The 16,575-nt window shown below is 43.2% G+C and overlaps 1 protein-coding gene across 1 annotated transcript in view; it reads left to right on the forward strand.

Moving 5' to 3' along the window:
- The window catches only part of unc13c (unc-13 homolog C (C. elegans)), a 94,436-nt gene extending 83,744 nt beyond the window's left edge, over window positions 1-10,692 (forward strand). Inside the window, exons 30-34 of the mRNA XM_030794108.1 lie at window positions 757-837; window positions 3,851-3,998; window positions 8,254-8,346; window positions 9,369-9,528; window positions 10,407-10,692. Of these exons, the coding sequence (XP_030649968.1) occupies window positions 757-837; window positions 3,851-3,998; window positions 8,254-8,346; window positions 9,369-9,528; window positions 10,407-10,692 (768 nt within the window). The remainder of the gene's footprint in view (window positions 1-756; window positions 838-3,850; window positions 3,999-8,253; window positions 8,347-9,368; window positions 9,529-10,406) is intronic.
- Window positions 10,693-16,575: the final 5,883 nt, after the last annotated feature.

Below are 16,575 nucleotides of genomic sequence, written 5' to 3' on the forward strand. Positions count from 1 at the left end.
GTTTGCTCCAGACCTGTCTGTGATTGACAGGTCTCGTTAAGTCTTTTGTCTCTTTCTCTGTCTCTCTCTCTCGAGCGACAGTGGCTCTCCGTTACTCTCCCGAGACAGTTTTACCACGTTTTCCGTCTTTGGGCTGGAATTTTTGGGGAACGCAATAGCCAACATTCCCTCAAATAGATCGGCCCCCCTCGTGACCAACCTGCCAACAGACTGTCAATCAGGCACCTAAGTTTCAGGTAGAATTACAGTGAGTGGAAATTTCTAGAAAAGACATAGAATTAAGGGCAATTGGGCTTTCTCCGTCAGGAGAATATGGCAACGATTTAAGATAAATAAACAAATAAAGAAAGAAGGAAATAGACATCTATTAAATATCTTAAATATCTAAATATCTTTTTATCTTAAATTGTTGCCATATTCTCCTGATGTAAAGAGCCCAGTTGCCCTTAATTCTATGCCTTTTCTAGAAATTTCCACTCACTGACCAAAATTAGTGTCATGTTAGGGTCATGTCGCAGATATTGGAATGATCAGTCTTAATCTACACTTAAATACTGATGGCACCATATTGCAGACTCTAGCGATGTGCTTAATTCTCGTGTGATTAGTGCAGTGTTAATATGAGGGAAAGCTTATCATGATGATAATGTAGTCCATAGCTTCGTGACCTTTTTCACTGACAACCTCAGACGAGAGAGCGAAAAAAAAAAGAACGGCGATAACGTTTCTCTTTCTCTTCTCTCATCATCTCTCCAGGAACACGTGATCCGAGAGGAGGCACGCAGTCTGACACCTCGCCAATGCGCAGCCATGGATTTAGTGCTGCCCACCATCAAGGTATCTCTCTCTCTCCCTCTCTCTCTCTCTCTCTCGCTCTTTCTTACTCCCTCTCTCTCCCGCTCCCGCTCCCTCTCTCTCTCTCTCTCTCTCTCTCTCTCTCTCTCTCTCTCTCTCCCTCTCTCGCTCTTTCTTACTCTCTCTCTCTCTCTCCCTCTCTCTCTCGCTCTTTCTTACTCTCCCTCTCTCCCTCCCTCTCAATCTTTCATACTCTCTCTCTCTCTCTCTCTCGCTCTTTCTTACTCTCTCTCTGTCTCTTTCTTACTCTCTATCTGTCTCTGTCTCTTGTTCTCTGCTTCTCTCTCTATCTTTCTCTCTCTGTCTCTCTCCCTCTCTCTCTCTCTCTCTCTCTCTCACTCTTATTCCCATTTTGACTTTACTAACAGGAGAATGGTGGAGCAGTAATGTTCTGCCTTCTAGTCAGCGCAGCTCTCTCACACGGATTCTACTCAAGGCCTTTATGATGTTAGTTGTGTTTCAACTCTCTGGAGGCCCTGTTTGTGTGAAAATATTCAAATGCTCTCCTGCATCTAGTGTTTGATTCATTTATGATGTGTTGTTGGGAACCTGCATGCCCTCAACCTTGATTTTGTTGATGTGTGGAGAGGGAGAGAGAGAGAGAGAGAGAGAGATTCTCCCCTGCAGAAGTGTTCTGCAGGTGTGTGTGTGTGTGTGTGTGTGTGAGGCCTCAGATGGCTCACTGTTTTAGCTCCACAGCAGTTGTGAGCTCTGGGAAGCCAACCTAAGTATTGCCGCGTGGAAGCCTTGTGCTATGAAACCTCTGAGAATGTAATTGATTCACACGTCTCCATGGAAACTGCCCCCTCCCCTCCCTAGCTTCCTACCACCACCCCCCGGTTAGATCAATCACAGTGCAGGAATTCTCTTCATCAGTATTCCAAGCAGAGGACCCAATTAAGCAAGTTAAGTAAAAGCCTGCAGGAAGAATTTTCCCAGTCAGAGTGAGAGAGAGTCTGCATTAGTGGTTTGTTAAAGATTCCTTGCTTGAGGGAGCAAAAATTTTAAAAGATCTGGAAGACAGAGCATGTTCGCCGTCAACAGTCCCAGAGCGGCTGGGTTTGGATAGGATAAACTTACAGGAGTGAAGACAAGCTGACACAGCAGGTTCCGGTAATGACTTGACTGTTGGTCACAGCAGTGGGTAGACTTGTCGAAACAAACCCATGCTCAAGTAACATCGGTGTCAGTTTTTTAAGGACAGTGATTCGGTTACAAGTAAAAGTAGCTCTACAATTTGAATAAGAGGGAAAAAGCAGTAGGCGGCAAAAGCGGTTCAAGCGCCTCATTACAAGTTACTTTTCAAGAAATCCATTGCATTTGGAAACATTTATCAGAATTGTGCAAAATCTGCAAGATGATGCCTGGAAATTAAATTCTTGAATTTTGTGCTGGAGACAGGCAAACATAATACAGTAGATTTTGATCATGGGAATCGTTTTACTCATGAGCAGACATGGGGCAAGAGGTTTTTTTTTCTCTTGGCATTAGTCTTTGGAAAAAAAGAAGACTTGCTTGATTGACGCTCAGTAGAACAGGAGACCTGTGATTGGCAGCCTAGCGATAAAAGCATAACAAGAAGAAGTATGAGGGGGAAACCGTGGCAACAGGTAGAGAGTGTCAGAACCTAACAGAGTGAAAAATGGGATTTCTTTCTGTACAAATGTACGTGAGTGAAAGCGAAAAGTATTTGGCAGAAGGATTCTTTACTGTTTTTACCAGTTAAGTACTGAAGAAGTAAACACAGCTTGGTACCAACCCGTATCTGGTAAACCAGCGATCTGAAAGATGCTTTGAATGTTAAATATTATTTAATGAGTGCCTCTAGGCTGTTAGTATGACGATGCATAAGTAAAAACCAACATGCACACGATGGCCAAAAGAATCAATTCATTAAATACGATCTGAAAGAGTCACTCATAAATTCATTATCATTTTCTCAGTCCCAGAAGCACAGGGACATGTTTGTATCATTCTGATGCACTGCCCTCTGTCATGACGTGCGGTTCTGGCGTGTTGTTCAGGCGTGTTGTTCAGGCGTGTTGTTCTGGCGTGTTGTTCAGGCGTGTTGTTCTGGCGTGCTTGTTCTGGTGTACATTACAAAAGCATCCAGCCACACTAACCCAACCTAACCGCTCAACAGCTCACACTGCACAGCCAGTGGAGACAGAGCTAAAAGACAAACAGCATAAACATGTTCATCGCTGGCAAAGAAGATTACACTCTAGATGACAGCCCAGCAGCTCAAAGACAGCAATCATCTTATCTTTTTCTTTTTCTTTTTTTTTCCCGGTAAATTATAGGTTTTGTTTGCTAGATGAGATCAGCAGGGTACTAGAGAACGGTTAAGTGAAAGGTTATGAATTGATACAGGTGCATGCTGAGTTTCAATAGGTTCCCATCCCTGCCACTCATCCGTTGCCGTGGTAACGCCTCTCGGGGCAGGTCGGGGGGGGGGGGGGGGGGTGCAGGAGAAGTGACAGGGTTTCATTGTTGCTTTTTAAAGAGACAGCACAGCACTCAGTGTGATGGGGAAAACTAATCTGTTTTAATCAAACTAAACAATCAAGCAAATATCCTCATGACCCCATGTCATCCTGCTGATTCCACTAGCATATTATCTCCCCCAGCACCCCCCCACCCCGCCCCCCGCCCCAGGCATATTAATAGATTAATGACACCCAACACAAAATCAAAATGTCAGCTCATCGTTCACACAAACTCTGCCCGTGCCAGATGTGGTCCGTCAGTTCATTTTTTTAGCGCTGACATTTCGGCCAGTTGGTTGAGGATGACCTTAACAGGAGTGAACTGCAGTATAGTCAGCATCCATGAGCCTCGGTCTTTCATTCTAAAACATATAACCACATATTACATGTGTTTTTGTGTGTGCATGTGTGTATGTGTGTGTGTGTAAGGATATACACACACCATACACACGAAATATATCTATATTGTTATAATTATTATTCATTTCTTTTTTCCCCCTCCTCAGCAATATTTCCATGCTGGAGGTAACGGACTGAAGAAAACCTTCCTTGAGAAGAGCCCAGATCTGAAGTCCTTGAAGTACGCGCTCAGCCTTTACACACAACCCACAGATGCCTTGATCAAGAAATATATATGCACCCAGACCTCGCAAGGTAAGATCATTATAAGACTTCACTCCCGTACCCACCGGGGAGCATACCCAGACTCTTCACCGCCCCTCGTGACCGCTCCGGGGGGAGTGGGGAGGGTTTACAGGGGACAGGCACCGGTGCTTTTAATGTGTGGGACTATTTCCTTATTCCTCTATAATTAGTCCCTTTTTTTCCGACCTCTCCCTCTCATTTTCGCTTGACTTTCTTTCCGTGTGTTCAGTGACAGTGCGGGTGTGAGAGGGACAGGGGAGGTTGAACGCTTGGCCTTTCGAAGGTGTTTGTAATTCATCAAATTTTTGCGAGAGCGGTCGTTCATCACATCTGTTTGCCCTTTTTTTTAAATTTATTTTTTATTTTTTTTATTTATTTTTTGACTGGACCACATGATGTATCGAACACGTCTGGACAGACACGTCACCGTTTTTAGCTGCGACAACTAGCTGGGTCTGACTGACCTCAAGGAAGGTTTTAAAACGGAAGAACTCTTGTGTATTTAAACCTCTACATCGCTATGTAAAAAAAGTGGACTAATAATCTTCTGCATTTAAAGTGCTATTACATCCTAAAAATGGAATCTCTGTGCTGCCTCAACAGAGTGTAATCTTTAAATGTCATACATGTTACAGCACATACTACAGCACATGCTTTAAACCACCCAGGATGTACACGTGTTTTTTCCCCCCAACATATGTTTATCAAGGGACAAAATTTAAATATGAATATAACATACCAGCACCAATAAAATGTTTTCCCTGCAAAAAAAAAAGAAAAAAAAGCTTCGATTAACAAGTAAATTAGCACTGTGAATTGAACAGTGAACAGAGCTTATTAGATATAATAGATGGTATGTATATTTTTTTATCCTGTCTCAAGAGCAATGAAGAGCCACTCTCTCCTTTCTAATTGGAAATTCCTGCGCACTGTATAAACATGCTCATTGTTTACTCTGATCCGCGTCCTTGCAAACAAGCCCGAGCTCCAAGATCAATTCTGTTCTCGCTGGTAACCCTGGGAAATCTCAATACTGCACACGTGGACATGAACTGATTTAACCAAGATCTTTTTTTCTTTTCTTTTCTTTTCTTTTCTTTTCTTTTCTTTTTCCCCCTCTGCTTTGGATCCTCTGCCGTGCTTTTAATTGAGGATGCTCAGGTTTTCCAATGAATGTCCTGTTAATTGGGGCAAAAAAAAAAAAAAAAAAAAGGAAATATATTTGCAGAGTTTGTCCTTAAAAAGATCTTGCGTCTTCTTTTGGGACTGGGATGTCCACGCGCTGCCGTTCTGAGAGCGTGCTGGTGGGAACAGAGTGCGTTTAGAAAGTTGTTGAACGGGCTGGAGAAACTTTCCCTCACGCCACACTCAGCCGAAGCCAAACATGTCGTCTGAGTGAAGCTGAGACTGCACCGATCCTAGCTCAGCTCAAATAAATGACCCGCGTTGGGAGTGTAACAAGAGGCCAGTCCCTCAGGATACATGGAGTATACATACATTTCACTAGAGTGGGATGGCACTGTGCCATGAAAGTTGGTTATAAAAGCAATCAACCAACCCCTTTTCCTCTCTGTCTCTCTACCTCTCGCTCTCTCTGGTGAATTGTCTCAGTGGTACTCAATTCTCTCTCTCTCTGTCTCTCTCTCTCTCTCTGTATCCAATGCTGCTCCAGGGTCTTTTAACTCACACCATGACCACACGGTTCTGTTTGCTTTCATTCCTCTCTTTGCTCTTCACTGACCCACTTAAAAACTTCAATTCTCCCCACCTCCTTTTTCTCAACGGAGTCGCCTCTTCTCTGTCTTTATAAGTATCCGATGCTATCCAGGGAAAAGGGGGAGCAGCAATTCACGGGAAGCCAAGCCAAAGGGAGAGTCCAGGACCCGTCTGTCTCCCCTTTGGTCACGCGTTCGGCCGAGCGGAGCATCATTCGGGCTGTGGCTAGGGGGACAGGCAAAAAGAGAAACTTCCTCTGAAGAGTTTGTTCGTCTCTTGGGAGGAGAAATGCTCCGAATTTTAATTATGCTCGAGCTTCATCTGAGTTTTTTTTTCTTCTTCTTTTTTTTTTTTTTTTTTTTTTTGCTCTAAAGAGTGCGGGAAGAGCATCACAATCAGGAGGCCGACTGCATCTCGCTGTTTGGGAGAAATGTAATCAGAGGGTTTTTCTCTGAGTTGTTGGCATGCCAGTCCCTGTTTAGTGTCATATTCTAAGTCATCTAAGAACACGCCAAGGCTGGACTGGAAGCTCTGCTGTGCCGATCATGTTTTGAATATTGAAAAAAAAAAGGAAAGAAAAGCTAGACAGTGATGCAGTGTAGTCATGAGACAACACGGTTTTGTCTCAATGCGTCACGTTCTTCTCACGCCAAACTGTTTCCTCCATTTGTCTCAAATTATTGTGGAGCGTGTGTGACCATGTTCATCCACCATTCGGAAACCTACCATTTCACCTGAATAGCTCTTTTTTTTTGGTTTTTCTGGTTTGCAACAAATTTGGTTGACAAGATCATGGAAGGAAGATGTTGAGTGTCCTCTGCAGTGACTATACACCTGCTCACCTTGAGAGCCGAAGGCTGATGTAAGGGGACACATTTCTCTGCTGGTTACCTTTAATGTCTTCAACTTCCTGTCGGGGGGGCTTTTCACATGGCAGGACTCTAAACAAGAATTTTTCTTTTTTTCTAAATAAGAAAATCCAAAAGTGAAAGGACCCATCAGGCTTTTTGTTTCCTGACCTCTGTCTGCATGTCAAGTACGACAGAGAGGGTCACATCTAAACAGATTGCTACAGATGTCATCCGGAAATCCAATAAATTACGGATATGGAATTCCAAATTCACAGAGGAGGACCAGGGCGGAGACTGCAGCTATTAGAAAAATGGCTCTGGGGAAGAAAAACACACACACGCGCACACACACACACACAGAGATCTTCTTAATTTCTCAAGACAGCTTTATTGATTTTTTTTTCCAGAGCCTGCCTTACTAGAGCATTCTTCTTCTTCCTCTTCTTCTTTTTTTCTCTTTTTGTTTTTTTTTTTTTTTTTTAAGCGATCTCCAACTCGTGCAGGGTCCCATCCACTTTCTCTGTGAAGTCACAGTGCTTGGGTGTCACGGTGGCTCAGAGGTTAGCGCTGTTGCCTCACAGCCAGAAGGGCCTGGGTTCAAATCCTGGTTGTCCCAGGTCTTTTCTGTATGGGGTTTGCATGTTCCTGTGTTTGCATGGGTGTGTTCCCACCATAAAAGACATGGGTCTTGAGAGCAGAAGCACGGTGTTGACACTGATCAAAATGAATCGTAATGATTCTTGGACGAATTGGGGTTTGGAATTTTGCGTTTCCTCTCGCTCTCTCTCATGCGGACAGTTTCGGCACGGGACTGCGTGCTCACGCATTCACGCCACTCCGCTGTCTACATGCACGGTGACTAGAAAGTACCGGAACCAACAGCCACATGATACTGAATGAGCTAAACTATTCAGCGACCATAAATAATGTCTGAGCAATCCAGTGTGATTGACCCTGGATTGTCCTAATTTCCCCTGGTCCAGCACCCTAATGACAGTGTTGAGAATTATTAATCTCAGTTCTTCCATATTCAGGGATCATTAACATAAACCAGATCTCGCCTCTCTGCTCGTTATCGGCTGGAATAATTACTGGTTTGTTTTGGCAGTTATTGATTAGCCGGCGGATAAACATGCTCATTAATTGCGGGGAAAGTGACGGCGTACATATGTCTGTGATTTTTCGCTGTCGTGTATCATGCCTTCCTCCCTGACATGCAGAGATGTTCGTGTTCCCGTTTGCGGGGTCCCCAGAGACACCTCTGAGATCTGAAAAACAAGCCTTCCGTAGCCTTTTGGGAGATGCCGAGACATTAAGATCAAAATGGTCGACTCTCTTTACTTGATGTTCTTCAGCGAAATGTTTTAAAACGAGCAAAATTGTATTTTTTTTTATCGCTGTTGGGCCGCGAGCTTAATGTATTCTCTCTGTTTTTTTGTGTGTGTGTGTTGTTGTTTGTTGTTGTTTGTTTTAGTCTTTGATTAAGTACAATAAAAGTCTCCTCAGAACTGTCAGCATCACACTGACTATTAGAACAGTGTAGTGTTTCGTGTTCTGAGTGGGTTTGGTTTTTTTTTTTCAGTTAGTGCTAACATTTTTTTTTTTACGCTATCCTTACAACAATGAAGCTGAAATATGTGGTGTCAGAGGTGTTGTGGTGTTGATTTATTGGGTTTGTGTTGGGCTCCTCTCTCTAGGTCAGTCGTCCTCGGGTTCCGTGGGGGAGGTGTCCATGCAGGTGGATCTCATCTCACATCCAGGCACCGGCGAACACAAAGTCAGCGTGAAGGGTAAATCCACAGCCCCCTCTCTCCACAGAAAACTCCTGTCTCACAAACACACACACACACACACACACACACACACCCGCACACACACGTATACACATAGACATATACATGCACATATATACACACACACACGCACACACATATATGTGTGTATATAAATATATATACTAATCCCCACGACTATGATGATGTCCTCATACTTTACGAATAGTTTAACCTTTAAAATATCGCATAAAGTTCAGTAAGAGGGAACTTTTCTCATCCCTGGATAGTAGTCCAGTGATACCACGTGTAGAGAGAGGGGAGTCAAAAGACAGTGTTCGTAAACACTAATCTGACGCCCGTGTTTTTGACGTCAGTAATAGTTTGATGGATAATGAAGGAGAGGGACGTATGGTGCATAATCTGCGTTCACTCTTGCATTCACTTGACAACAGCATGTATCCTCTCATTTTAATGACCCCGCTGCCGTGCCCTTTACGGAGTGACTGCTCCAATAACATCACCATCACATAGACATACCTCCAAAGCCATCATTAAAGGCCTTCTTTAGAGAGGAATCGCCCAGCCAAGCGAACGACGAGGAATGCCTCAGTCCCCGGAACCCCGACGTCTTACTTAAGAATGCATCACATGGCACGGCACCGAAGGAAGTCGCACTCTCGGATACCGCACCATATGACTTGTGACTTACACATCAGTGCGAATGACCCTAAAATCCAGCCTCAGACTGGGCCCAGCTTCAAATTCCCCGGAAATCAGTTTTACCACGAGGCAAATGTGTCAGCCAGGGTGTCAGAGGTCCACAACCAGCCTTTCCATCCTCCACAGGCTGTCTCCCCCCCCCCCCAAAAAAAAACCCACAGAGGCTATGCGTCTGGGCAGACAGTCTGAAAGCTAAATCACGTTAGCCTCTAGTTAGCTCCTCTTTCTTCTAGGCCCTTATTGAACTCCTGTCCCCGCCAAACAACCCCGTAAAAAATCTCGGGTGATTTCTTTTTTTTTTTTTATTTCTCTTTCAGTTGTGGGTGTGAACAACTTGAACTGGCAGACCAACGCCATGTTCAGGCCGTTCGTGGAGATTAACGCCATAGGCCCTCACCTCGCCGACAAGAAACGCAAGTTTAGCACCAAAACCAAGAACAACAACTGGTCCCCCAAGTACAACGAAACATTCCAGTAGTGAGTATCCTTTCCAGTCCAGTCGCACTATAAATATTTCCATTTCTTTTTATACATGATAATGAACAGTGTCAGCACATTTTACTCTCTCTCTTTTTTTTCTTTTTCTTTTTTTTTTTTTTTGGCAAGCTCATCACCAAACTGTAAAACTTACACGCTCTCTCTTATCATCGGCTCCTCCGGCAAAATCCTGTTAAACTCTGCTGGGTGTGAGAGCATACACTAAATTTATTCAGTGCGATGAACTAATTTCAAACACGGAAGACGGTGAATATTTGGCACTTGCTCTGCATACTAAACCACACTGCATTATTTAAGGATTTCTGCAACACTGGGGAAGTTCTGAAAATGTGCACCACCGCACGACCCCAAAGATCATATTCTCTCAGCGTCATAGTTATTGGAATGAGATAAACGCGCTCTAGTAACCTCTGTGCTGTCGGTATAGAGATTCTGACCCGACAGTTCTGATCTAGCTGGTGAAGTGATTTAAGAGCAGAAGGGTAATTAGGAAACAACTTACCCAAGAGCTTGGCTCCAAAAAAAGACTCACGCATCAGGACATTTTCAATAGAGACATTCAAGCTAAGTAGAAAGACGACTGAGCCGTTTCGCCCAACACCGTACCGCTCCAAACAAACCTAAAGCAATTATATGACTGTCAAAGAACTGCTCTCTGTAAAGGCATTCAACATAAATGAACAACAACACCTTAAAAAAAAAAAAATGCCAACCTCCTCAAAAGGTGTCCCTTGGAGGAAACCATGAATTTTCTCACTGCCTTTTGGAGGGCTCTCTTAAGAGGACAGTTTTTTGAATTAACTGTGCTTTTGTGTGTGTGTGTGTGTGTGTGTGTGTGTGTGTCCTGTTCATTTCAGCGTACTGAGTAACGAACACGGTCCAGAGGCCTACGAGTTACACATCTCGGTCAAGGACTATTGCTTCGCTCGTGAGGACCGCGTTATCGGCATGACCGTGTTCCAACTCAGAGAGCTGGCCGACAAAGGGAGCTGTACGGTCACGAACCCGCTGGTGAGGAACGTTACCATGGATGAAACAGGGCTGACCATCATGAGAATTCTCTCTCAGAGGACCAACGACGAGGTGGCCAAAGAATTCGTGCGTCTCAAGTCGGACACGCGGTCAGCCGAAGAAGTGTCGTAAAACGAAACGAAACAACGTCAGTGCAAGAAAAAAACAAAACAAAACAAAACAAAAAAAAAATAAACAAATCAGTGAATTAAAAAGATGAAGGGGAAAAACCGGAGGGAAAACCCTGCTGTTTGTTTTTGTGCATGTGTGTAAAACATCTGTTGGAATGTTCATTTTAAACTACAGTATGTACAAGTGTTTACCTACCGTATGCTCACTAAGTACTATATTCTAAAGAGTTATGTTCAAGACAAAACGTTGGGGAAAGACATGTTTTTTATATGACATTTAGTCTTTTTTGAACATATATTTGTTCAGATAAAGTGCCAAACCCATGGAGAGAAGAAAAAAAAAAAGAAAAGAAAGACAGAGAAGAAGCATCTAAATTATGGTGAACTTGGTATTCATTTGAGTTTGCTCGATTATTTTGTCCAGTGTATATCACTCTCTTCAAGTGTGTAGCGTTTTGGTTGTTTTTGTTTTTGTTTTGTCTTTTTGTCGACGCCTTTTTCGTTCACACTCCCTCTCTCTCACCCATACACATACCGCCCCCACCACACACACACACACTTAAACACACATTACTGGTTGTGCATGTCCTGTTTTCGACTACATTTCTCCCATGTGCTTATGATGACCATCAGCCCGGGTCTAAACACCCCCTTCAACCAACCCCCCCCCCCCACTTCCCCTTCACCTTCAAACTCTTTGTATTTTTAGCCAAACCTTTAAAAGACCATTTTTTTAAAAAACGGCAATGACTGCTATTAAAAACTTCATAGTTGTTTGTAATTTTATAGCCATTGACAACATACGAAGACAGCCTCCAGTGCTATCAGTCTTAGCAGAAAGGGTGGAATGTTCTTTTTTTCTTTTTCTTTTTTTTTTTTTCTTTTCTTTATTTCTGCCACTTTTCCTTTGGTTTGGTTTTCTTTCAGTCGTAGGCTTCCAGCCTTTCTGAATTATCACTGTGAATATAAGCTTTGGAAGGCAAGCTTACATTACATTGCTTACAGTTTGATATTGTTGTTTCATATCTTACATAAGTTCTTGAGAAACTGCCAAAGTTATATAAAAGTGTTTGTACAAAAGCAATCCATTATCTGTACGAAAGTAAGTATATACAATGTACCCGTGCTATAGTATTTTTTTTTCCAATGCTACATATCTGATTGTTGATGGGTGACTAAGATTTTCAGTTTGGGGATATTTTTGTGAAGTTGTTAACCGGTTCTGAAGTTGTTAATGTTGCTTTACATAAATGTTATATCAGCCACTGTCATTTCATTTATTTATTTACTTATTTATGTATTTAGTTATTTATTTATTTATTTTCTTTACAAAAGGAAAGAGTTTAACATTTGGTAATTATGCAACATTCCTATGTATTGCACTGATGGCGAATTGTATGTCTTGTAAATATATTGAGTGAGAAATTCTATCAAACGGTCTAATTTTTGATACGCTCAGTGATTTGAAGTCTTCCTCACCATCCATCAGGTTCACTCTGCCACACTTGTGTAGCTTCGAAGCTATTATCCCAAAAGCTACTGCTACAACAGTTTTCATCAGTTTACATCAGGTATCAGATTAGATCAACACTATGTAGAAACACGGTGACTTTGTTACAATGCTATTGCTAACTCTTCGCTAACCCGCTGTGGTAAACTCAGGAAAAGATAGTTTCCCACATGCTCACATGGATATCCCTAAACCTATTAAACATTCTGTTTGCCTTACGTTTTGGTAGATAAAACATAAACTATATATACATGCAGTCTTTGACCACCGACATGACAAGAGTGAGCTATTATAAAACATGGGTTTCTAATTTCCTTTAACATTATCAGTTCATTGACAAGGCTCTTCTCCATTCAGTCAGTTCGTTCATGTTCAGCAGCTGAGGTTAATTCCATTCAGTCGTGAGGCCTCCAAGATACCATCATATTCAGTACAATGTGTTAGAGTATGAAACATGGACTCATTACTGTAAAGATTTAATGTGTCTTAATCAGGCAACATTGGAGGAGAAAATGTTCTCTCCTGACTTAGCCTGGGCAAGAAGTGCTTTGCAAGTGAGTAAAAGTCTATTTTTAGCAGCCAGAATGAGTCCTGCCCAGATTAGTACACAAATCTCACCATCAAATCCAGCGAATCCATGTGGTCCCCCGATACCCTGCTGGGTTTGTTTTCACTGACGCCGACAGACAACAACAAACAGTGCAGAGAAAGCAGGCTAAAAACAAAAAACAACACCTTATTGCTTATTCCTTTGCTGCCTTTGAATGGAAAAAAAAAAAAAAAACCACATTATAGTCAAGACAGTTTGGACAGGTTTTCTGCATGTTCATTACAACATACTTGTCAAGGGCCATATTAAAAACACTTTCTGAATCGTGTGTGTGAAAGAACAGGATGCATCACAATGACAAAACATTATCTGATACCATGATTAGACTTCACGGTAGGTTTTTTTCATGGTGGGTTTTTTTTTGGATTGCCAGTCCACTTAAAGGAAATACATATTCATTTTGAGTTTTTTTTAAAAAAGAAGAAATTTACTCCAGTGAATTATTGACAAAGCATTCCACATCCCAGGTCTTGCATCCGCACGTGCCGTTAAGACGACTTTCGACAGCAGCAGCCGCCTTGGAAGATTCTGAGGATGTTGCCATGGAAACCAAGTCTCCAGCCCTGCTGCTATAGTGAAGAAGACACCCCTTGCTTCTCAGATTAAAAAAAAAGTAAGACTATTAAAAGATCAGCCTCAAGACACACACACACACAACAAGACACACAATGAGTGTGTAAATGTGAGGGTAAGTGCAACGGTGCTGGTGTAGTTAGAGTTACCAAAAATGAGCATTCAAAGCCAGTAGCTGTTATTCACCACTCACATCATTTAATACCAACTAGTTCCACCAGTGAAATCCCTGCAGGGAAATAAATCAACTGAACTTGTCCTTTGGGGCAGTGACCTCACTGTAGCTCGGTAGAGTTCCTAAATAACAGCTGACCACCTTGGTTTGTTTGTTTATTTGTTTGTTTGTTGTTGTGTGTTTGGGTTTTTTTTAAAGAATCCTTTATGAGGTTTCTCTGTTGTAAGTTTGCAGTGTGGCTCTAAGCCTCTTTGTCCTCAGCGGTTAGCTTCTTGAGGACGCTGACTGTCCTGACTCATCAGGCAGAAGGAAAACATAATGTACATACACAAGTAGCCAAAAGACATCAACCTTGACCCACCACTTGAATGTTCTCTCATAAAAAATCATCTCCATTAGAAATGCCAGAAGACACAGGAAAGTCCCGGGCACTTTGTGGAGGACTGCGGACACATTCCCTCAGACAGTCTCGGGTTTTTTGTTGTTTTTTTTTTATAATTTATAGTAGACTACGACCTGAGTTTTTGCATTATTTCATTCAGCTAATTAGACACCTTGTGTATGACATACAAATGACCGAAGCGATAAAAGATTGAAGGGCTAGATTTTTTCTCATGCTCCATAAACTTTGTCAAACACCTATCTGAGGTAAATTCACCGCTGCTACCGTCTTCAAACCGTGAAGACAGTAAGATCTTGGGCCAGCAGCACGGATTTTTTTTTCTCAGTGACATTATACCAACAGAGACCTCAGTATTTCTCAATATTTTGTTGTAATACACCCACAATTTCAAGGGCAGGGGCGGACTGTTCCGGATTTAAGAACAAAAAAAAAATTGTTTCTCTCCAGAAGGTAGTCCGAATGTAAAAGTCGAAAGTAAAGAGAGCGAAAATCTAAAGTGTACGTGGACGTCATCATGGCGAGTCAACGTTTACAGGCGCTCTTTGATCTTACGAGATTTTGGTAAAGCGAACTGTCACTTCCCTCTTCAAACGGCACAGAGAGAGAAGAGATGTATGCACTGTCTCTGTCCTTGATATGCCATTTATCTGGCTGTGCTCGAACATATCAAATCAGTGTTTGCACACTGCTCATCTCCACGTGTGGACCGTCTCTACATGCTGTCCAACGTGGCAGGGAGCAGGGCACTATGAGTCTGATTATAATATATGAATTTGTATGAATGTCTTATACAAGTGCCCCCCCCCCACCCCCCACCCACCCACCCACCCAAACTCCGAGGAGGAAGCACCGCAGGAAAATGCCAGAGGGTGACAGACCGTCCCTGCTGTAAATGGAGATAAATCGCCCGAATGCGTCTTGATGGATTTTCGGGGGCAAATAATTTAGCGCAGGACATGCGAAAGACATTATTATCGAGATCAAAATCAACAAGAGGGCTGATATATCGCAACAAGCCTCTTTATGGGCCGGGGAGTGGGGTGGGGGGGGGGTGTAGAGGGTTGGGGAGGGGCTGACAGACGAAAAACACCCGTGTGCTTGTTAATGTTACCAGCACAGCTGTTCCGCAGGTGTAAGAATCTCACACCAAAGCGTGTATCTCAATCATTCACAAGCTTCAAGCCGATGTCAACTCAATGTCGAACCACTTCAATGCGCATCGATTCAGTCGTACCTTCAGAGGGTACTGCAGACGGTTTTCAAAAGCCTGCACATCCTTCTGCCCAAAAAAACTACAGTTTCTACAAAAGAACAAAAGACAGAGAAAATGAGTTCTGCACCTCGGCTGGATGCATATCCGGCGTGAGCCCATATGTCTCACTCCCTCAGAATGGTAACTCTGGAGATGGAGCTTCACGCTGTTTCATGTGCATTGTGTCATTGTTCTACTTTCCTCCACCTCGGTCATCAGCCTCCACAGAGGCCCTCATTACAGCACTGGGAATATCAGGAGTGAACCCTCCACAGATCCTTCTGAGAACTCAGTAGTCTGTAAGTGAGCCATATTAGAACAGAGGTGAACTTATGTGTGTGTCTGTTAGCCAGTGTGTGTGTAATTGTGTGCGTGCATGCATGTGTGTGTGTGTATGTGTGTGTACGCGTGTGTATGTTAGCCAGTGTGTGTGTAATTGTGTGTGTGTGTGTGTGCATGTGTGCGTGTGTGTATGTTAGCCAGTGTGTGTGTGTGTGTGTGTGTGTGTGTGTGTACATGTCCCCACAAGTTAACGAATACCTGAAAAAAAAAGCCACCTTGTGGGTACATTCCAAATGTCCCCATTACGAATGTCCCCACAATTTTCCGTGTATACGTGGGATGCTTGCCTTACTTGGGAATGTGATTTGGTAATTCATCCGAGCTCTATCGTTATTCCGTGTATGGGTCACTTACATCACTAGTCTATTCCTGTCTGCTTTGTGAATAAGAGGAGGAAGCTGGCATTTCCTCTGAAGTTCACAGAGAAATGCACTGTGGCACTGAGGAAAGCTACACTGAAGCTGTCAACATCTGAGTTGACATGACCAACACAGCTCCAGGTTATTGACTGTCATAAGCCACTAGATGAAGAGGACATGTGAATTATCTACTCTCATTATTTCGGATCCTTCCTATTCCCCCCCCTCCCACACACAAACACAAACACACACACACACATTCAGAGACATCTTACAAATAGGGCCACTGCCAAAAATAGATGGGGGGGGGGGGGGGGGGGGGGGATTATGTGGGAAGGGCTGAGCGGTGGGGTAAGGGATTGGGAGGAGGAGCTTTGAGGCTAGCCCTCTACCCTGTAGCCATCCGTCAGTCTCCCCCAGCCTTTAAGAGCCGAGGAGGGAGAAGTATTCAGAGCTAATGATTCATCCACAGGAAACAGGACTTTGCTTATTGAGGTAAGACCGCATATCTGCCAGAAAACAAAACTCCAGGGTACGGACTGGCATTGTATGGCTCCAGAGGAGCCCTAGCCCCTCCCAGGCTGTGGGGAGAGCGCGCTCTCTCTCTCTCTCTCTCTCTCAGCGTTGGCCCAGGTCACCCTGAAAACAGATTGCGCAGAC

This window comes from Chanos chanos, chromosome 2 (genome assembly GCF_902362185.1).
Source record: "Chanos chanos chromosome 2, fChaCha1.1, whole genome shotgun sequence".
In the NCBI taxonomy this organism is placed as follows: domain Eukaryota; kingdom Metazoa; phylum Chordata; class Actinopteri; order Gonorynchiformes; family Chanidae; genus Chanos; species Chanos chanos.